General features: G+C 45.3%; 1 protein-coding gene across 5 annotated transcripts; it reads left to right on the top strand.

Annotated features, from left to right (window-relative positions):
* Window positions 1-5,832: 5,832 nt before the first annotated feature.
* lhx5 (LIM homeobox 5) lies at window positions 5,833-23,281 on the top strand. 5 transcript variants are annotated; one of them, XM_078794074.1, is made up of 10 exons: window positions 5,835-8,041; window positions 9,318-9,381; window positions 9,463-9,511; window positions 9,586-9,604; window positions 9,741-9,865; window positions 11,993-12,844; window positions 14,057-14,280; window positions 14,636-14,916; window positions 18,000-18,165; window positions 22,112-23,281. In XM_078794074.1, the coding sequence occupies exons 6-10, from the start codon at window positions 12,672-12,674 to the stop codon at window positions 22,444-22,446; spliced, it is 1,179 nt and encodes a 392-aa protein (XP_078650200.1). In that variant the 5' UTR covers window positions 5,835-8,041; window positions 9,318-9,381; window positions 9,463-9,511; window positions 9,586-9,604; window positions 9,741-9,865; window positions 11,993-12,671; the 3' UTR covers window positions 22,447-23,281. The 5 variants fall into 5 exon arrangements, with proteins under 5 accessions (XP_078650198.1, XP_078650200.1, XP_078650199.1 ...); XM_078794072.1 differs by having other exon boundaries at window positions 5,833-5,964; window positions 7,875-8,041; window positions 9,318-9,865; XM_078794073.1 differs by lacking the exons at window positions 9,318-9,381; window positions 9,463-9,511 and having other exon boundaries at window positions 5,835-8,064; window positions 9,586-9,865.
* The last annotated feature ends 42 nt before the right edge of the window (window positions 23,282-23,323 follow it).

Consider the following 23,323-nt stretch of genomic DNA (forward strand, 5'->3'; position numbering starts at 1 on the left):
GGCGACAGAGGCGAGGAAAAACCTCTCAGAGGGACGCGTAAGTTGCTCTTTGGCATATGGGGCAGGCCTACAAGCACATTCCTTTCGCACTGAAGGAAACCACATTTGGTGACAAAGGCAAGGAAAAACCAGAAAGACCTAGAACGAAATGGCTCATGGAACAAAATTCCTCTGCCATATAGTGCAGGCTAGAATGGCACTCAAGGAAAAACACACTTTAGCGACAGAGAGAAGGAAAAAAATCCCTCTAAGGAACCTTGAACAGGACTGAGGTGGACAAATACCCATGTATGCCAGAACTGATCCAGGACTCTTTCCATTGACTTTGCTCAGTGCCCTAATCATAGCGCTACGCTTTTAAAGCAAGGTGCTATTCTTTCCCGGCAATGTGGAAAAAAGTCAATCCTATCACGGTTATCTACGTGAGTGTTTCATTTCGGAACGGTGTGACTTCCATTCCTGCGCCGTGTGACAGCGTATTTCAATAATCTACACGCGTGTGTAGCCCCAAGGCGGAGATAGGCTCAGCTGGAGCGTATCTAAAGGTGCAGTGTAATCCTGTAATATGCAGAGTGGCCAGGAAAACTCATTCTCTCCTCGCGCCCATCGGGATCTCAAACCCGCCCCCCCCCCTCCCCTCCCGATGCCGTAGATAGGGATCCCTTATCTCTGCCACACAGGAAACGTCCAGCACACACACACACACACACACACACACACACACTATATTAGCACATTCTACACACATTTGCACACAGCTGCTTCCCGTCTCACACACACAACCTCACACAATGTTTTCGACGGCGGTAGGGAGGGAGGGGCACCAGTTCGATCCCGTTGGCGTCCCCTTCCTCATTTATCCTCATTTAAGGTTTCAGGTCAGCTGATCACTTGGGAGCTAATGTGCTGTGATGTTTACATATGTCGCTGTGTAACATGCACCCGAGTCTCTCACACACTCTTAAGGCGCACTTTATAGCAATGGATGATGAAATATGTAGCGCTAACGTGCTAACAGATGCTAACTTGGTAAACCGCCGTTTGTGAATTTGGGTTGTGATGTTACCGTCTTCTGGCCCGGCATGCCAACGTGACGCAAGATCAGTCGGCTTCGACCACGTGCCGTCGTCCTAAACGATGAGTTCCTATTGTTAGCGCGTTACTGTTTTCAGCACGCTCGCTGATGCGCTTAGCGTCCCGCCTCATTTATCCTCATTTAAGGTTTCAGGTCAGCTGATCAATGGGGAGCTAATGTGCTGTGATGTTTACATATGTAGCCGTATGGCATGCACACTCTCATATCCACGCAACTAATAGCGCTAATGTTCGTTACAAACTTTAACTTACTTGGCTCACGTCAGTGACAAAGTCCTGACTAGCTTCATTAGCGCTGTATTAGCATGTGTACGGTAAGCTATTGCAATGTTAGGGTGACCATATTTTCATTATGAAATGTAAGAGGACATGCTATTCAAAATGTTACGCAGAGATGTAAACATTTATATTTATTTCTATTTTAAAACTATTTCAGTTTGGCCTCGCTGTGGCCAAGTGGTTAGCATGTTGGCTCTGTTGGTTTATTGTAATAGCTCAATTAACACTAATGTGATAACCTTTTTCACACAACAGTAATCCCTTGTTTAGAGTTTGTATTTGGCTTCAGACCCGACCGGGATTTTTCAATTTCTACAAAAGTAGGATTCAATGTTAAGAAACAGAATATTTTTGTAATTAGATCATAGAATACCTCTTTAATGCCTTCTAAATATGTTTTTATAGCATTATTAGAGCCCTCTAGGCATGAAATAACACCCCTATAGATGACAATTTTATTCCAAATCATATTCCAAATCAAAGAAAAGACTCTGCAGCAAAATGGTCGCTGAAAAGAAGCAACACCTGTCACTCGTGATATTTTACTTTTACTTTCAAAGGAAAAGTGTACTTTTTGGGGGGAATTTTTGCCCATCATCCACAATCCTTATGTGAGACATGAACACACGTCTTTCTGTTTTCTGTGCATTCTAAAGATATCCAAACGGCTAAAAAGAGACAGCTAATTAATGTGTGTAATGCTGTAAAAAAAAAAGTATCATGTAGTTTGAGTGGTTAGTGTGCAGGCCACAGAGCTAGGACCCGAGTTCGATTCCACCTATGGCCATCTCTGTGTGGATTTTGCATGTTCTCCCCATCCATGCGTGGGTTTTCCACGGGTACTCCGGTTTCCTCCCACATTCCAAAAACATGCTATGTTAATTGGCCACTCCAAATTGTCCATAGGTATGAATGTGAGGGTGAATGGTTGTTTGTCTATATGTGCCCTGGGATTGGCTGGCCACCAGTCCAGGGTGTACCCCGCCTCTCACTCCAAATACAGCTGGGATAGGCTCCAGCACCCCGCGACCCCCGTGAGGATAAGAGGTAGAAAATGAATGAATGATTTTTGTAATAAATGTACGCTGAATCGGTGGTGAAAATGGGAGGGGGGGGGTGTGGAAGTAAATGATGGAGATTTGGGGAGGCTTGAGGAAGGGGGGGACCCTCTCAGGGGTCGTCTTGTTGGTTTAGTCTGGCTGGTGTGTTTGTGCTGTCTGTGTGCTGCTGTTTACTCAGGATTATGTCAGCGTTGCTGTAAATGTTGCCTTGGCCTGAAACGTCTCGTTTTTTCTCTGCGCCGCACTTTTTTTTTCTTCGAGCTACACTATTTTTTTTTCATTCTTTACGCTGTCCTCCCTCGTTCGATACTCCTTTTGTTGCAGCCTCCCAACAAGTTGACCCCGGTGGGCTCTTGTGAGTGAGTTATGCGACGTTAGCCCCCCCACACATTAGGGTCACATGACTCCCCGTACAGTAGATGGTGTACATGATAGTGTTGACTTCTGTGTGTCAGGGCCTCCAGCGGTGGTCTGGTGAATGCTTGATGGGGGGGGGTTGGGGGGGGGGGGGGTAAAGCCTGGTTGTTTGTCTGCTTCCAAACATATTGATCTTCTGCAGAAAAAAAAGGGTGGGGGGGGGACATTAGCAAGAGCACCTGCGCTGCAATAGCTTTGTCAAGTCTGCTGAGACGAGTGCTGTATGAATAGCAGGTGTGTTTGCTGAGCCTTTACGGGGGGTGGGGGGTTGTATTTTCCTGTTAGACTCGCTCACATGCACGCTTTTTTAATTGTCAAAAATGTAGAGTCGCACCTCCGTGCCGCATCGAGATTTTGTCCAATGTGGCTGAGAACCGCAGACGATGCACGTTTGTCTTTGAAGGTGTCCTTCAGACTTTCTACACAGGCATTGGACTCTCTAAGACGTCCTATATAGGAATAATAAACCATATTTTTGGAAGTTGCTCCATGGAAAATGCAACATGTTGCAAATGGACCTGGAAATGAGTATAAAAATATATACACTATATTCCAGAAATGCGCTGTTAGCAGCGGCTGTGATGCTACGAGGTCAGGAGAACCGCAGTGCAGAGGGGGAGGAGGCACCTGGCCTGGCCCAGCAAGGTGCACTGTATTCGGGCACACGTTCCAAGCAGCTGCTGTGACTCTATGGAGGTTTTTGTTTTTTTGTGTTTGTTTTCATTCATTCATTTTCTACCGCTCTTCCTCACGAGGGTCGCGGAGGGTGCTGGAGCCTATCCCAGCTGTCTTCAGGCGAGAGGCGGGGTACACCCTGGACTGGTGGCCAGCCAATCACAGGGCACATATAGACAAACAATTCATTAACCTAGCCAATTAACCTAGTATGTTTTTGGAATGTGGGAGGAAACCGGAGTACCCAGAGAAAACCCACGCATGCACGGGGAGAACATGCAAACTCCACATAGAGATGGCCGAGGGTGGAATCGAACCCTGGTTTCCTAGCTGTGAGGTCTGCGCGCTAACCACTAGACCGCCGTGCCGCCCGGGTTTGTTTTCCCCCTCTTAATGAAGTCCTCAACAATAGGTTCCGTCCATTCATCATTTATTATTATTTTGCATTTTTTCTGCATGTAAAACTACAATTATCCTATATTGAATGTATTTTTGGATGTTTCTAATTATATTGCAATTGTTTTGTATTTTGTCTAATAACAAAAAGCGAGGTACCACCGCCTCTTTTGTCGAAGTAGCTCTCAGAAAAGAAAAGGTTGCAGACCCCCCCGTGCTGTGGAGGATGTGGAGTTCTCCTCCAGCAGGCTAATTAGCACAGGTGAAGTAGATGAAAACAAGCAAATGTATTTGTTGCCAGCTATACTTGGTATACGCGTGGACGCAGGCATCAACACGTAGCGTCCCGTCCGGCGTCATGAATATTTAACAGTAGCCTCTTGCTGCGTGCTGGGGGGTGGAGGGTGTCTGCCAGTCATGGCCAAATAGGACTTAATCTTTTCCATTTCTGGGTGCAAATATTCTCAGCGGCTCGTGTTTGTTGGCCAGATTAATGAGGCTCTCGGCCCATAATCCTCTGCTGCTAATTCAAGTGGCCGCCGCCGCCTCGTCCAGCCAGGAGGATGACGCCACGCTGACAACACATACGTGCTTCAGATTATTCATTTCTCCTTTTCTTCTCCTCCTCCTTCTGCCTTTTCGCAGATTTGCACGCAACGCCGAGCCCCCAGCTGAGCCGCCTCCCTTGAGGAAAACCAAGATGGCCGAAAGGTACATGGTGTTTTTTAAATGTTAGCATTCTTTTCAGAAATAAAAAAAAACACCATCTACTCAATTTATTTATCTCCTTCCTATCTACCTGTCTATCTTCCTACCTCCTTCTTCCCTAGCCTGCATCTCCTTCCTTATCTCCTCCTTCCTAGCCTCCATCTCCACCCTTTCCTTCTCCTTCCTGGCCTCCATCTCCTTCCTTTCCTCCTCTAACCTTACCTCGCCTGACCAATTTTGTCGCCTCCATCCTTCCTCTTCTCTCCTTCCCCTGACTCCTTTCTCCCTCTTCTCCCCTCTTCTTACCTCCTCCTTTCTCCTTGCCTCTCCATCCTTCTTTATTTTCCTCTAACCTTCCTCTGCTCCTTACTCCCATCCTTGCCGCTCCCGTCAGCCAAAGTCTCCTCCCTTTCTCCTTCCTCCTCCATCCCTTCTGTCTTCTCTACTCTCCTTCTCGCCTCACCGGCCATCCATCATCTCCTCCTCCTCCTCCAGCTTTCTTTGTCACCTTCCTCTCCTTTCCTCTTTCCTTTCCAACATTTCTTCTCCTTTTCTTGCTTCTCTTGTCTCCTCGCTCCCTCCTTTTTGCTCTCCTTGCCTCTCCAGCCATCCGTCTTCCTCTCCCTCGTTCTCTCCTCGCCTTACTTCTTTTGTCTCCTTTAGCCTATCTCCTCCCGTCTTTTCTCACCTCCTCTCCTTTTCCTCATTTCTCTTAGCTCCTCTTGTCTCCTCTTCCCATCTCACCTCCATCCTCTTCTTATTGTCTCCTCTTCTTTCCTTCCTCTCCTTTTCAGTTGTATCCACCCTCCTCTCCTCCTCACCTCCCCTCTCTCCTACACTCCTCACCTCGCGGCCTGACTTTCCTCTCCTTCCTCTCCCATCCTTTCTCTCTTCCTCGTCCCTGCGTCCTACTCTCCTCCTCCCTCTTCCTCTTTTCTCCTTGTCTCACCATCCTTCTTTCCTTGCCTCCTCCCTTCCTCTGCTCCTCCCATCTCCCCTCCTCCTTTGGCCAGCTCTCCTTCTGTCTTTTAACAACTCCTCCTCCTGTCCATCCTCTGTCCTCCTTAGCGCCTTCCTTCTGCGTCCTGCACATGCTCGTCAATTAGAGCGGCCAGATTGGGGGGAAAGGGGGGGGGGTTGTTGGCTTGTGACCGTCCTCTGATTAATACAGTAGGTGAGGGCAAAAGGTGCCCCCCCCCCCGTTCATTACCTGATTAGGCTGGCCCACATAGTAGAAGGTGATCTACCTCATTAGACCTCCATGGAAGGGGCGGAGCTCCACAGATTGAGCCGTACAGTCGATATCCTGCGAGTGCCTCCAGTGGTGACGCCTGTATGTCACATGATGCCACCTACATGTGTGTGTGTGCGTGTGTGTGTGTGTGTGTTAGGGGCGGGTTCATCTCCTCGCGGATGACTTTTAAACAGAAACTTGTGACTCTTGCTCACCTGCAGCTAAATAAAGGTCCAATTATCGGTTCACACTCTGCATCATCAAGGGGTGCGTGTGTGTGTGTGCGTGTGTGTGTGTGTGAGTGAGCAGTGGAGGTAAATCATAAGGTTATATACGTATTTGTGACTTGAGATTTGATGTTTCCCTCAGATAGCTTGGCCATGTCCTTGTAATGAGGGAACGCCTTTCACAGTGAGACACAGTGAAATGACAAAAGTGGAAGAATAAAGAGAAAGATGGTCTACCTTTCCCCAAGGTGGTCTACCTTTCAATCCTTCCAGGATTCCAGAAAATGCCTGATGTTGTTGGAGTTGAGATTTTTGCAGGCTTATATTTTTTTGCGATGACATTGTCCTAGACTGAGGGTTAGGTTGAACTCCTGATTTTATTAATTTCTTATCAAAGTGAGGCTGCACGGCGGACGAGCGGTTAGCACACAGGCCTCACAGCTAGGAGACCCGAGTTCAATTCCACCCTCGGCCATCTCTGTGTGGAGTTTGCATGTTCTCCCCATCCATGCGTGGGTTTTCTCCGGGTACTTTGGTTTCCTCCCACATTCCAAGAACATGCTAGGTTAATTGGCGACTCCAAATTGTCCATAGGTATGAATGAGAGTGTGAATGGTTGTTTGTCTATATGTGCCCTATGATTGGCTGGCCACCAATCCAGGGTGTACCCCGCCTCTCGCCCTGAAGACAGCTGGGATAGGCTCCAGCACCCCCTCATGAGGATAAGCGGTAGAAAATGAATGAATGATTGTTTACCCAGCAAAGCACAACTAAATTGTGGTGATATAAAATGGCCGTTGATTACGATTTTAAGCCAAAAAGCTAATTTTTGGAATGTGAGACATGAACACACAAGTCTTTCTCTTTTTTGTGCGTACTAAAGATATAAAAACAGCTGAAAAGAGGCAGCTAGTAATACACGTAACGGGACACACGCCTATTAAAACCCATCCAAAAAGCTCCAACAAGGTTTTCTATCCATGCTGTGAGCATGTAGTAACAGCTACATACATTCATGATACTTGTAGTATTTTGGGAACTTCCTTCCTGCGTTCATTGATTTCACATAGCAACACAGAGAGGAACGCTACACCTAGCTCCAATATGTCAAGTTTCCTTTGGCTTGCGGCCTGTAAGCCAGTGTGTGCTGAAGCGAATCGCTAGCCTTTGGCGAGGTGTCACTACACCAGTAACGTATAGTTCTTGGGCGTAACAATTTTAATAACAATGTCACTCTAGCTTGGTTAATATGCAGCTCACATTATAGAAATGAAAATTTTAGTTAGGTGCGTCTTTATAGATGTTACATATATCTTCGGAACACACAGAAAAGAGAGACAGTTTTTGGCATGTACCTGGAGGGATTCAAACTCTGATCTCCAGACCGTTGATGCTGACTGTCCACTTTTCAAATCGGCCCAATCATGTTCAAATGAATCCCGACTGATCCTTCCAAAGCGAGTTTTAGCAAGATTTTCATCTCCTGGACTCAACAGGCCCGGGAGTCCTTTTGCTTTGTATTCAACTTTATTTCATTGTTAACGAAGCAGCAGCAGAGTGAGGTGGCGCCGTGCGAGCCGGTATCGGCGCGCGTGCACGGTTGCACGGCAGGCCTTGAATATTTATGTGTTTTCGGCGAGGTCGGCCGCCTCCAGTGGGGAATGGAGGTGAGCGGGGAGGAGGCGGGAAAGAGAGAGTCCCTCAGGCGTGTCCGGGCTCTGATGGCTCCCCTGACAACCTCCCGTGTAATGGCCTCCCTCCCTCTCCCTCTCTCTCTCTGAGTGCTGTGAAATTGCAGGCCGGCGCTCTACAGCTGAGGACTCGGAGGAGACAAACGGCCTTTTAATTCAGAGCGCGGAGAGGTGACGGCGAGGGAGGCCCCGGGGGAGGGCTACCAATCAGACATCCATCATGCTAACCTCTCCCTTGGGAGCGGCCCTGCCAAAGAGGTGCCCTGAAGGTGGTCGTGAGTGTGCGTGAGCGTGCGGGCGTGCACGTCTTTATGGTCGGGGGGGCGCCTATGTGTGGAATGGCTGCCGTATATAGGTTCTGGAGTGGTGGGGTGGGAGGGGGGGGGGTCGCTCAGGTGACATGGCGTGAGATTGCGGGATGAATTTGGAATGCGCCGCTTGGCTCTCTCTCACAGACCGCCCATCCAGTGCGCCGTTTTTGTTGTTTTCAATCTGGCCTGCACCGTGTGGCCTGTAGGTGGCGGTGATGCACATTCCAAACTGATTAGCGAAAAACGTGGCAGAAAATGCAACACAGTCGACAAACCAAAAAGTCGCTTTTTCTGGTGTTATTGTTTTTCTGTTAATAGCGGTTAGCTTATTTTGACACTTGTAACAGTAAAGAACAGCAGTTTGTGCGTTGTTAAGCTTATGTGTTTCAGTTAGCAGTCGCGGTCTCACTGCAGCCCTCCATGATACAAGCTAAGGATGTCCTCGTCAGGTTTTTTTTTTTGCTCCCGAGTCATGAATTTCAGTATCATACGTCTATAATACATTAGAATAATAAACACTTAAAATATGACTCATGATTGGAAGAATAGATGTGTTGTTCTCACACTCACAGGCTTAGCTTTCACTTTCACAGATTTGCTGTACTTTCAATCTGGCCCCTTTCCTCTATCTCTGATACCAAGGCAGTCCAAACTAAAAAAAAAACGAAATTACATTTCCAGTTGTTAGCTTCTTTTTACACTTGTGTAACAGTTAAGAGCGCTAATATTCACCGCACCTTCACAATACATCCAATTAGCAGCGGTGTTAGCTGTTATACAGTCTAATAGATCGGTTTGATAGCTTCTCAGCCATGGTGAGCCTGCATGATACAAGCACACACACACACACTCACATAGCACAATTAGAGTTGTGCAACATTTAAGATATGACTCATGGACAATGACTGGAAGACACTCAATAGATGCGTTGTTCTTTCACTTTCTTCACTTTCACTTGGTCATTGCTTTCCAGGTGCACAGGCTTAGGTTTCACTTTCTAGAGGGCGGCGGCAACTGCTATGTAGACTCACTGGACTTTCATCTCCGATAGCAAGGTGATACAAAGAAGGATGGATGGCTGAAGAAAAGACGTTGACTTTCTAGTGTTTACCGTCTTACGCTGATGTAGCAGTTACGAGCGCTAAAGGCTAGCTTCTTTTGACGCTTGTGTTATAGCTGGATGAATTCATAAAATGTTTTATGATTATTTTCTGTTTCCCAAGGAAGAAACTGGAGGTGACCCAGAGGTTGCTCGGTGATTCTGTAATACATTTTCATGGAATACAGGTGTTGTTAGCCGTTATGTCTGTTTCCAACTTTTGAAATGTTACTTTGAAGTACTTTAATCGCCTCCTGTATCGATCGCAGTCGACTAAAGTACATCAGCGCCGTGACAGACTGACAGTTCCAACTTCAGGTTTCCTTCCCTCACACAGGAGTGGCGCACGTCCTTGAAGTAACTAGCATAAAAGTCTGTTCTGTTTGTTTTAGGACCACGAGACGGCTCATGGTGAACTTTGGCTTGGGGGTGGCGACTGGTGGGGGGGGGTCCACAGCTGAGCTTTCAGTCGGCACAGAATGCTTCCATTCAAGCGGCGTCAGAATGTTGCCATTGAAAAGCAGCCCGACAGTGTCCTTGGTTGCAGGCTGCCTTTGGTACCACGGACAGCTCCCTCCTCCTTTTTCCTCCTCCTCATCCGCCGCCGCCTGCACAGGTGCCGCCTCAGGAGAGTGGCGCCTTTTTCTTCTTCGTCTTCTTCTGCCACTGAACGTGAGTGATGCAGCCACATTCAAACCAGAGTTCTTTTCACCTTTTTGCCAGCTGTTGTCATGACCGTCCTTGCAGAGGCCTCACAAAGGCAGTTTGAACTCGCACCTATTTTCTCTTTTTCCGCTTGTATGGATTGCCTTTTGTTTTCATCACTCCAGACACTTATAAGTTGCAGTATATTTTGCTTTTCAAGAGTAAACCACTCCACGGAAAGTGTCCAATCGGCGCGGTAGAGATGCTGGAGGGCACGTTTGCATGCACGGCGATGATGCTGTGATGCATCTGCAGACATTTCAGTGTTTTAAACTGACAAGAATATGCGTTTGCATCACCAACTTTGCTTGGGAGCCTAGAAAAATGCTAGTATTTAAGAAACGTGTCTGCAATTTTTGGAAATGTCAACATTATTTATGGTGGCTTCATTCACAAAAGCACATATAGTACACTGGTATGCTGATAATGTTGATGTCCAGAGTTAATATTGGTAATAATTAATAACGTGTCTCATATTGCACGTTAAAAATTGCGCCCAAACAAAGCACACTACGCCATGCTGACTTACACGCCAGGCGTTTGTGTGACTGCTGAATAACACACCACGGGGCCAAAGAATGCTTCAAGAGCCTAATATTTAATAAAGAAGGTCAGAAACGCTACTGACTTAGTTGACAACAATTACCGTATTTTCCGGACTATAAGTCGCACTTTTTTTCATAGGTTGGCTGTTCCTGCGACTTATACTCCAGAGCGATTTATAAATGAAAAAAACTGTTTATGTTACATAAACACTGGACACCTTTTCTGTTCATGTTTATTTTTAGTGTAGCTGAATAAGCATTGTGTTAGCATATCTTACAGCCTGTTCTCTATTCTTTTATTGTTAGAACCTGACTTCCAAGAGGACGTAATGTCTGTTTTGTAAGTAGTTTGTAAAATAAATTACCAGCAAAAAAAAATGCTACCTATACTCCAGTGCGACTTATGTATGTTTTTTTCTACCTAATTATGCATTTTTGGCCTTGTGCGACTTATACTCCGGAGTAACTTATAGTCCCAAAAATACGGTATACTGTAAGTTACATCTGTTTGTCATGTAGAATTACTTTTGGTTTTCTATATGTAAAACGGGCGGCACGGCGATCTTACTTTTTCAGTATGCGGGCCCTCTGTGTGGAAAAGTTAGTCTCCGTGTGGCCTGGCATGGATATTACAGTGTTGTCTATTATGACCAGGGATGGTCTTGACGACGTTATCATCAGTCGAACAGAACCAGACTGTTTTTATGAGCTGATTGTCATGTAAACACACCACAGTGCTCCTTTATGTTGCTTTGTCTGGTCTCTCAGACATTCACACACACTTTTAACATAAAAACACTGAAAAAAAAATGGGATTTTTTTCTGAACTCTTTCATAAGTAGAATTAAAAAAAAAAAACTAGATTATGATTTTATTGAATAACTACCCCTGTTTTCTCAGATTAAATGTGCATTTTAATGGGAAAATACTTTGTTTCAGTTGCAGGGGTTGCGTGGAAATAAAAGCAAAAAAGGCCACAAATGGCCCCCGTCCCACACTTTGGACACCAGTGACCAAGCAAGTTGAATTTCAACTGTATCATCACCTAACAGACCTTAAACTGTTGAGTTGAGATGAAACCCTGCAATTAACTCCACCACTAAATTAGTAGAATGACGTTACCCCCCCCCCCCCCCCCCCTGTTTACTCCTCTCATTATTTGGTGTTTGTTGAAGTGAGCCCACATTTCACAGCAACTCAAAGCCGAGTCGTGAAGGTGCAAAGGAGGGGGGGGGGTGTGAGCTGCGTGTTTGCTTAAGTGCAAGCCAACACAGCGAGGCCTCTCTCGGTAAATATTGAGATTGTCCTCTTCGGGGGTCTCCCTATTGATGAGCTGCAGCTGATCCATTGCATTTCCCTGCAAATAGCTTGCATGCATGAGAAAAGACCCCCCCCCCTCTCCACACCAGCACCTCCACTGTGTAATGTAGCATTAGTCCTTGTCCGGCTCCTCCCACTCTTACATTCACATTCATGTGTTTGCCAGTGCAGGTATTTCCCAACCTTTTACGCTTCCTTTTTTTTGTTTTGTTTTTTTGCGCTCTTCCAGGACTCTGACGTCGCACTAAAAAAAAAGCCTCCCGGTGCAAAGGTGGGCATCATAGTTCGGCTGCTGTGCTGGTCTATAGAAGCAGGGAGAGCGGAGCGCGCCGTAACCATAACAACCCAGCCGCGCTCGGATTGGCTCCCCCGGCGAGGGAATTAAGGCACGCCTCAGCCAATCAGCGGGCGCGGGTCCGGCAAGTGGGTGATGGTGAGGTGCCGAGGTGGAGGGGTGCCCGCACCTTCATGACAAGCAGCCACATTGACGCGAAGGTGCACGAGCCCGCAGGACACGCGTGGAACACCCCCCCTCCCAAACCCCACTCCCCTCTTGAAAAAAAAAAAAAAAACGGCATCACTCGGGTGAAGCATGATGAGAATTTGCGGATGATGTTTGGGTGTTCGTGACATGTCCGGGCCGTGCACGCAGGGACTGCACACCCGCTAAACCCCCCCACTAATATTGGATTGTGGACCCGAGCAGGCAGCAGAGGGGAAGAACCGATCCGAGAGAGGACCAGCCGGCGGGGACTTCTTTTGCTCCTCTTCTCACCTGACAGCCCGACCCAGCCGCCCCCCACCCCCGCCACCCTCACGGATCCAAGACGTTGTTCCGCGCCCCTCCGAGCAGCGCAGCCCGCGCGGGAAGCTCGGCGGCCCTCGGCGTCCCGCGTCCTGCCGGAGACATGATGGTCCACTGTGCCGGCTGCGAGCGGCCCATCTTGGACCGGTTCCTCCTCAACGTGCTGGACCGGGCCTGGCACGCCAAGTGCGTGCAGTGCTGCGAGTGCAGCTGCAAGCTGACCGAGAAGTGCTTCTCCAGGGACGGCAAGCTCTATTGCAAAATGGACTTCTTCAGGTACCGAACCCCCACACAATGTCTTGCTTGGACTCCGTTTGCCGCGTCGCACACTCTTTACCTTTTTCATGTTGCCGTTTGATGCCGTGTGTATTCTAAAGCGGCCAAGGAGAAGCAGGTCCACAAGTCCTTGCAAAAGGGAGACACCTTCATTTTTTTTCATTTTTTTAACACCCCTAAAGGCTCACCCCCCGGCTCATTGTGAGTGCCACCCCGGCCCCATCATGGATTGGTACCGGATTGAAATGAGCGGCCCATTAGAGTAATCACGCTAATGTGTCCATTTGTTGTGTAAGTGGACTTGTGGGGAGTTCTCGGCGTGTGCGTGTGCATGTGAAAGGGGCGACCGTGGAGCGATAGCAGGCCCACATTAGTGTTAAAACAATAGGGAGGGGAGACTACCCCCCCCCCCCACACACACACACATACACACACACTCCAATTCAGGTGACCCTGCAGCAGGCCTGAAACATTCCTTTTTTTTCTTTTCAAATAAATGCTGTCAGGTGAACACAATTTGGGCCGAGTCCTCCCACGCACGTCTTTTAAGCCGAGTGAATATGGATTAAGAGAAGATTTCCACGCTAAGATGCTCCCACTCTGCCTAATCCTGTCACATATCCTCGGCTACAATGTGCTGATTGTCACTAATGTGTTTCGCCCTATTGTCACTCGTACTCTCATACAAAATCATGCAAATCTGGTCTGATTCTGCATTATTATTATTATTATTATTATTATTATTACTAGTGCAAAACATGCCTATTATATATGCTTTACATTTTCAGGCCTGTAGGATGAAAAACTCCACAGTAAGTCGTATGAAATATACCAAAATAATTGAATGTATAATATAAAAGAGTGTTCCGGGTGCCCATAAATTGCTTTAATATTTGTGTAAACGTTTTTTTATGAGGGGGGGTAATTTTGTGCTAAATTTCTATCCCCTCTGCGGAACCCAAAATATATATGCCAGTTTTAAACATTAAATTGCTAGGCGATCTTCTGTTTTTTTATTCATCCAATGTTCTCCAGATCTGCATGAAAAATCATTGGTTTCTACCTTGACCCACGCCCCCACTCCTCTGCAAACCTTTACAAAAAATGCTTCCGTGTTTTATGCACACTGATGCAATGTAACAAAAAAACGGCGATGCAAAAAATGTCACAAATATATATTTAAAAAATCTACGCGTGTCTCCAATGTTGCAGGCGCTTCGGCACCAAGTGCGCGGGTTGCCTGCAGGGCATCTCGCCCAGCGACCTGGTCCGCAAGGCTCGCAGCAAGGTGTTCCACCTGAACTGCTTCACCTGCATGGTGTGCCACAAGCAGCTGTCCACCGGCGAGGAGCTCTACGTCATCGACGAGAATAAGTTCGTCTGCAAGGAGGACTACCTGAGCTCCGGGACCATTAAGGAAGTCAGCCTCAACTCAGGTGAGAGCGATTACAAGCTGCGCAATATTGGGTTGCTTTTTTTCAGCGAGAAATGGCGCAGTGAAATAATAAGTAAAGATGTGTAAATAAGTATTGAGATGGTCAATCAACAACCGAGACAAAGATTTATTTAGAATTCTCCTCAGTGGGCTCTTTTGTTATTTTTATTGTGCGTCAGGGTCCATTGGGACTGCCATTGTTATCGACGACCCCCCCACCCACCCACCCCTCCGATTTACACACACTTAATTGTGTCACTGCGTAAATAGATAAGGACTTTTTGTGGTTTTCCTAGAAAAAAATATTTTCATATTTTCCTGCTTGATCTTCATGATATTTTGCACCTTCTTTGCAGTGTCCTCGTGCACGGACCGGAGCCTGTCTCCGGACCTGCAGGACGCCAGCCTGCAGGACGACCTGAAGGAGACGGACAATTGCACGTCTTCCGACAAGGAGACGAACAATATCGAGAACGAGGAGCAGAACTCCGGCACCAAGAGGCGGGGGCCCCGCACCACCATCAAGGCCAAGCAGCTGGAGACGCTCAAGGCCGCCTTCGTCGCCACGCCCAAGCCTACACGCCACATCCGGGAGCAGCTGGCCCAGGAGACCGGCCTCAACATGCGGGTCATCCAGGTAAGCCGGATCCTTTTATTATTATCATCATTATTATTTAGCGCAATATTGTTAAAGTCACCATAAAATCCTTTAGAACGTGTAGGAAATGACTCAGATTCTAATGCGTGCAATTATATAACAAAAAACACTAATATATATATGTGTGTGTGTTTTAATGTCACCTGTCACCCCTATAATGACTATGCATAATAATCATATTTCCCAGCTTTTTTAATGTACTGTTGCATGCACGTGGGAAGTCATTCTCAATTGACTATATATAATAATCATATTTACCAGCTTATTTTCATGTATTGTAGCATGCACGTGTCTATATGGAAGTCACTCTATTGGCTATATATAACAATAATAATAATAATCATATTTCACATTTTGTTAAATGTACTGTAGCATGCACGTGTGTTTTGAAGTCCTTCTCTATGGACTATATATAATAATCATATTTCCCAGCTTTTTTTAATGTACTGTTGCATGCACGTGGGCAGTCATTCTCAATTGACTATATATAATAATCATATTTCCCAGCTTATTTTCATATTGTTACATGCACGTGTCTATATGGAAGTCACTCTATTGGCTATATATAATAATAATCATCATCATCATCATATTTCACATTTTGTTAAATGTACTGTAGCATGCACATGTTTTGAAGTCATTTTGTAATATTTATACATAATGGTATTTCTAATGGTATTTTTTAAATGCACTGCATGCACATGTGTTTTTCTAGTTATGACTATATAATAACAATAATAATGTACTGTAGCATGTACATAATAATAATAATCATCATCATTTGTAATGTCTTTTTAATGCACTGTAGCATAGTTTTATTAATTCCTTGGTGATAAAAAAATATTAATATATAACACAGCCATACCATACCAAAAAAACATTTTATTTCCTTCAAAGTATTAGTTTATGTTGTATAAAATAATTAATTTCAAGCCAAATGAAAGAAAAGCTGCACTGGAGAAAAAGGGGGGGGGGGATATAAGTGGTGGGGTCTTTCAAATGATTGCAATATTAAATTATAGATTTGAAATTGCATGACAAAGAACGTCAAAGTTTTTTTTTCTTGGAGTGATGCATTTTGACCTTTAAAAAAAAAAATTACTTGATTGTTTTTTTTTTAATGCATCCAATTTCTGGCTTTTCCATCAGCAATGTCTGCAGGCATTTCATTTATTTCCACAAATTAAAATCTTGCAATGACACTTGGATAACACACACACACACACATATACACACACACACACACACACACACAAGATGTTGTTTTTTCATGTTGTGCAGGCAGGCGCAGGCAAGCAGTTTGTTTGAGTCACACAGCCGTGAAATTAGTCCAAGGTGGTGGTCTTGTTTTAGCAGAGGGGGCCACAGGGACATCACGTATAGGGGCCACTCCTGCATGTTGTATGAAATTCACACACACACACACGCTGTGTCTGGGACGTGCACACACACGGTGTCAGGATGATTAGCGCCATCTCTGCCAACTGTGATGTGGCTTTTTGTGCACTGGCTGTGATTATCGCTGATTTCACAGATTTACATACGGCCCTCCCCCTCCTTATTTCTTTTTTTTCCACACCTCTCTGGTGTACTCACTCACAGCCTGCTTGTTAGAGCACACACACACACAAACACACACACACAAACAGCATGCAGTGCTCCCATCCATGCATCCATCAGGGTGTTCACGTCGTCGTCCTCGACCTCCTTGTCTGCAAGGCTGGGAGCCAAAATGGAGGCTGTGTTTGGTCCTCACTGCTTGTGTTAAATAGTGTGTGTGTGTGTGTTTGTGTGTGTGTGTGTGTGTGTGTGTAATCCCTGAGCGAGCAAGGCTGTCTCTGGAGGGGAGCGCCAGTATTTCCATAAAAATGTACCCTACACGTCGTCGATTGTTCTCAATAAGCAGGTGTTGCAGCTGCAGCCCTGTATGTGTGTGTGTGTGTGTGTGTGTGTGTGTGTTTTGTGACCAGTGTGTGTGTGTGTGTTTTTGTTAATGTGCAGCACAGCGGGGCTCGGTGGCTGGCTGCTGCGAGCATGCATCATTTTGCAGCAGGCGCCAAACAAGACGTGTGATGCAAAGACACAATCCATTTCTGCACCCGTGATGGAAATGGAAATAATCTGTTTCGGGGTCAAAATGTCCCCCCCCCCACCCTGTCTTAAAACCGTCATTAACGATGTAGGCGTTGTTGAAAGTCACATTTACGTAGCGTAAAAAAAAACAAGTTAACTGCAGAGTTTCCCTTTTGCTTCTCCGTTCTTAACAATCACGCAAGCGTAAAAAGAAGTCAAGCAGAGCGAGACAACTTTGATAACCTTTACTGAAGGAGCGTAACGTCGTAAAGCAAGGGATAGGGGTCACATGTCATGTGACTTCTTAGTTGAAAAGCCCAAGAAGAAGCAAAACACATGTTTGTACTACGTACATAAACCATGTGGGGGTCATCAAAAATGTGTGTGTGTGTTTTTGCAGCACGGGAGCATCATGTGACCTTCCTTTATGAGATGCTCCTCGCCATATAAGGTGATGAGGAAGTGTTAGCATGATTCAAATATGGCCGCTTGGAACAGGAGTCCACATGTGGGATAAAAATGGTGTCTCTTTGTCCTGTTTTGAACATCACTCCTAAGACACACATGGACTGCAACACGCTTATGGAAATTCATATGAGAGAATGGCTAAGAATTGATAAAATATTCATAAATAAGTGTAATTTCAATAATACATAAATAGGCATACATGGACAAAACTACATAGAAAATCACTATGAACTTTGACATTAGAAATGAAAGCTTCAGAGGATGCCCTGTGGGGTACATCGTGGAGTTCATCACAAATTGATTATAGGGGAACACAAATGTGTCATCAAGAAGAAGAATTAATGGAATAATACGCAAATAGAAATAGAAAAATAATAACATCAGTTTTAGTCCACTTCCTCCCGTGTCCAAGTGAGCTCAGGATCGCAGGACGCATCCGCCGGTGCGATGTTCGATTATCGTGGTGATCTGATGTGATGGCTAGCCAACAACACGTCACGTACGTCTCTGCCCCCTTGCAGGTTTGGTTCCAGAACAGAAGGTCCAAGGAGCGACGGATGAAGCAGCTGAGCGCTTTGGGGGCCCGCAGACACGCCTTCTTCAGGGGTCCGCGGAGGATGAGGCCCCTGGGAGGAAGACTGGAGGACCCGGACATCCTGGGGCCGGCGGCGTATGGCTACTACGGAGGTAAGGTTCACGTGCTGGGTGTGTGTTTGGTTCTCTGTGGGGGATGCACCATTAGGCCAAAACAATGTCGTTTTTTTATGATTTTATTAGCTTCAAGGAAATTCCAGTCATATTCCTGCTGTTCTTCTGGGCGGGGGGGAAGGGGGTCTCGGAAGGACAGACTTTTGAAAGAGAAATGACCAGAAAGACAAAAAAAGTTGAACAACGGCACGCTCATGTCACTAGCAAAATGTCTGTTAGATCCTCCTTGCTTGCACATAATTATAATATTTCTAAATATAATATACATTATTATATATATATATGTGTGTGTGTGTGTTTGTATATATACGTATATATATATCATATACAAATAAGATTGAATGTTTGCGTTTCTGTTTTTTTTTAAATAAAAAGTATATATATTTATATACGTATATGTGTAATAATTATTTATATATATCAAAAATAACATCTTGCCAAATGAGATGGCTTGTTAGTTGTTTTTATTCTTTCAATGTTTTTGTGCATCGTGTGTTTCATAGCCGTCTCTTGTTAAGTGACACAACGGATGCATATTTCCAGGCAACCTTCCCTCCAAGCGCTCCGCAGGCTCAATGTCACTTTGAAAAAAAAACAAAACAAAACACAACGACAAAAAAAAAAAAATCGTCATTTAGCAGTTTTGACGGCGTCGCTTGTCACGGCTGAGAGGATGAAAGTCTTTATCCCAATCAGACGCTTTGTAAACCAACACCACACCGCCGCTTCACTTGGACTTATCAGGAATGTTTACACTTCTTCCCCACGCTGAGAAGCCAAATGTTTATATGTCTGGAAGCACCAGGCTAACACCGATGGCGACGACTTCAACTTCTGGCAACTGTCCGTTTTATTTTGACGCCACAGGACTCATCGCCTGTCAATCACCGGACTGACACACTCAGACACACTCGGACACTTATTCATATCAACAACCTTATGTCCTCATTGACTCTTGCGTACGTAGTTTTTGTCTAAACTGGAGTCAGTTTCAAGTAGTCAAGAAAACTAATACTGTCGAATCGTCAGTGAAACTAGCCTACATTTTCCTAAACATCGCCGAGACATCAACCAACCTGACGTCCATTTTTCTAACCATCGTGGTGGCGTCAACAACGTTACATTTTTGTAAAGATTGTGGCGTCGTCAACCAAACTAACCAAACTACCAACCTGACGTACTTTTTCGTAAAGCTTAATCCGTCAAAGTCTTGTAGCGAACATGATGTCCATTTTTGTAGATCTCGACTTGTAAATAAACCAAACAAACATGTTTTTAAACACTGTCGAAGTCGTATACCAACTTGACGTTATTTTTTAAAAATTGACTTGTCAACAAACCTGATGTACACGTAAGTCAAGTCAAGTCAAGTCGTTGGATAAACTAACATTTTGAGTCCTGAGTAAACATTGTAGAGTCGTCCACCAAACTAGCTGGAATTTCAGTCAACAACGAACCTAACGTACATTTTCACAATCATCGTTAACTTGTCTAAGGACCTAGCGTTGTTGTAAACATCGTGAAGTCATCACCGAAACTAGCGTACGTTTTTGGGTGGTCAATGAAATTACAAGTACATTTTTATCAACATTGTGGAGTTGTCATCCAAACTAACGTACATTATTTCAATAACGTAGACTCCTCAACGAACTTGAATTATGTTTACGTTGACTTGTCTACAAACCTGACGTACATTTTGGTAAACTTGAGTGGTCAACACACCTGACGTACATTTTAGTAAATGTTGACCAAACTAATATTTTTAAGTCATCAACTAAACATAACGTACACTGTAACGCAAAGATCGTAAAGTTGTCAGTCATGTCATATATGTTGACATATATGTTGACTTATTACATTATTTCAACAACGTAGACTCCTCAACGAACCCGACATATGTTTACGTTGACTTGTCTACAAACCTGACGTACATTTTAGTAAACGTCATCAAGTTGTTGACCAAACTGACATTTTTAAGTCATCAACTAAACGTACATCTTTGTAAAGATCGTAAAGGTCCATTTTTGTAAAGTCGTCGACCAAACCAGCAGAAATTTGAGTCATCAAGGTACCTAACGTACATTTCCAGAATCATCGTTAACTTGTCAAAGGACCTAGCGTTGTTGTAAACATCTTGGAGTCGTCACCGAAACTAGCGTACGGTTTTTTGGTTGTCAGTGAACCTGTCGTGCATTTTTATCAACATCGTGGAGTCGTCATCCAAACTAGCAGAAATTTGAGTCATCAAGGTACCTAACGTACATTTCCAGAATCATCGTTAACTTGTCAAAGGACCTAGCGTTGTTGTAAACATTGTGGAGTCGTCACCGAAACTAGCGTACGTTTTTTTGGTTGTCAATTAACTTGTCGTGCATTTTTATCAACATCGTGGAGTCGTCATCCAAACTAACGTTTATTATTTCAACAACGTAGACTCCTCAATGAACCCGACATATGTTTACGTCGACTTGTCTACAAACCTGACGTACATTTTGGTAAACCTTGAGTCGTCATTGAACCTGTCGTACATTTTCATCAATATCGTGGAGTCGTCATCCAAACTAGCAGAAATTTGAGTTATCAACGTACCTAACGTACATTTCCAGAATCATCGTTAACTTGTCAAAGGACCTAGCGTTGTTGTAAACATTCTGGAGTCGTCACTGAAACTAGCGTAGGTTTTTTGGTTGTCAATGAACCAGTCGTACATTTTTTTTTATCAACATCATGGAGTCGTCATCCAAACTAGCAGAAATTTTCATCATCAATGTACCTAACGTACATTTCCAGAATCATCGTTAACTTGTCAAAGTACCTAGCGTTGTTGTAAACATTGTGGAGTCGTCACTGAAACGTTTTTTGGTTGTCAATGAACCAGTCGTACATTTTTATCAACATCGTGGCGTCGTCATCCAAACTAGCAGAAATTTTAATCATCAACGTACCTAACTTACATTTTCAGAAAGGCGTCTATGGATTTTAGCTAATTATGCAAATAAGGTTATATAATCTCGCCCCCCCCGACCACCAAATTATTTGCAAAGTTCCTGCACTATTTTAGTCTTTAGCGAACCCAGCGTGAGGGTTTCTCATAAACACAAAGACGATGTCGCGTCAGGACAATCTGGCATCCAAAAACCCAGGACAGGTTTTGCGTGCGTCTGTGAAGCTAACATACGCATCCTCAGTCATTTTATGTCCAATGAACCCAATATGGCAATTTTCACAAACATTAAAGATAATTCGCTCTTCAAGCATCCACGCGTAGGAGCGTGTGATACAGTCGTACCTGCGGTGCGTTCACAACCATGAACCCAAAACCTTCCTTTCTCGCTCTCTCTTCTTACTCCTCCTTCGCCGCCGTTTTGTCTCTCAGCCCGGCTTGCTTGCCTTTTCTTTTTTTTTCCCCAAAGCTTCCAGCTTCCTGTGTGCGCGCTCGCAAGCTATCCTCAAGGTCGCTGCCACTAACAGGCTCAGGGTTACGTGATAGACAGACACTTTATTCATCTCTAAGAGATTATTACACAAACACCTTTCAATCCTGGCAACGTCAACACAACATATAGACCAGGGTTCTTCAACGTGCGGGGCAGGGGCCATTTCAGGTTTTGTTTTATTTTTATGTTGATTTTTTTAGTTTCAAAACAGAATTTTAAACAAAAACCTAATAGAAAAATCTGTAGTAATTTTGCAGTCAAAATATTAAAAACATGAATGACGATAAATTTAAATGTACCAGAAGAAAGTTTAAACAGTTGGAATTTAAAAAAAAAAATTGAATAAAGTTATTATATAGAGAAAAGTGAATGGATGCATGTGTGAAAAGCAGCGAAAGGACAGGGAGATGCGACAGAAAGACATGGACGTGGAGGCCCCACACCCTATAGAGACATCATGTTCATGTGCGTGTCCTTCTGTCCTCCAGAGTACCAAGGGGACTACTACGGACCGGCAAGCAACTACGACTTCTTCCCCCACGGGCCCCCGTCCTCACAGGCCCAGTCCCCGGCCGAGTCCCCCTACATCCTGGGCGGCGGCGCCATGGAGGGCTCGGGTCACCTCCCCTCAGACGACCAAAGGTTCACGGACATGATCTCCCACGCAGAGACGCCCAGTCCCGAGCCGGGCTCTCTGCAGCCCGTCCCAGGGGAGGCGTACGGGGGCGGGCCCAGTCCCCCTTTCTCCTTGGCCAGTAACTCCAGCTACAGCGCCCCCATGTCCCACCAAGGCCCCGAGATGGGGGAGACGGCGGCCTGGTGAAGCTTCTTTTTTCCACATGGACTACTTTTCACCGCTGGACTGGTGACGGTGTACAATGCGTAGACGTCTAGACCCGGCCCCACCCCCTCATACGCGAGCTTTCTTGGAATACTGGACTTGAATTATTTAAGAAAAAAAAACAACCCCCCCAAAAAAGTGATTGATTTCATCCACCACATTTCAACTAAACTTCCACCATCACATGACAGTCCAATCCAACACCAAAGGGGCGGGTTCTTCCTTTTCCGGACAAATTTCACCTTTAGTGAAATTGAAAGAATATTCCCAAATATTCACTTTCATGCGCCCCCACCCCCCCTCCGTCTCCTTGGCCTGCTCCCTGCGGCACACGCCATGCGCACAACACCATGATCACATCTTCAAACAACACGCACACACGCGGCCCCTATAGTTGTGCTCGTGCACGACCTTCCCTTTGTGAGGGGGCCTTTTTAAAAAGACATCTTTTAATGGAAATGATTTTCAAAAGCGCATTGAAGCCATAATAGAGAATCTCCTTCAACAGCTGAGGTCTCCCGCCTCTTTAAGGGACCAAACAAAAGAGGGGCCACGCAACATCTGTGGAGGGCCAACAACCCCCCACACCCCCACCCTCCCCACCACCACCACCCCACCCCTTTGCATTTAGCCCACCCGGGCCTCCATCGCCTCCTAGCGACGGAAGTCTTCTTTATTCCCTCACCGCCGCCAATCGCCTCATTTCCGCCCAAAGAATGTGGCTTTTCTTTACCCGTGGACTCCAGAAATATTCCTGGATGTAAAAGTGACCGGATGAATGTGTGTGTGTGTGTGTGTGTGTGTGTGTGTGTGTGTGTGTGTGTGTGTGTGTGTGTGTGTGTGTGTGTGTGTGCACAAG

This window comes from Doryrhamphus excisus, linkage group LG10, assembly GCF_037039965.1.
Source record: "Doryrhamphus excisus strain RoL-2023G ecotype Guam linkage group LG10, RoL_Dexc_Guam_v1.1, whole genome shotgun sequence".
NCBI classification, from domain to species: domain Eukaryota; kingdom Metazoa; phylum Chordata; class Actinopteri; order Syngnathiformes; family Syngnathidae; genus Doryrhamphus; species Doryrhamphus excisus.

Excerpts from the sequence above, each read along its gene's own strand:
- lhx5 (XM_078794072.1), top strand. The coding sequence starts at position 12,672 with ATGATGGTCCACTGTGCCGGCTGCGAGCGGCCCATCTTGGACCGGTTC. Across the intron at positions 12,845-14,056 it reads TGCAAAATGGACTTCTTCAG|GCGCTTCGGCACCAAGTGCG; the intron begins GTACCGAACCCC and ends CCAATGTTGCAG. Across the intron at positions 18,166-22,111 it reads GGCGTATGGCTACTACGGAG|AGTACCAAGGGGACTACTAC; the intron begins GTAAGGTTCACG and ends TCTGTCCTCCAG.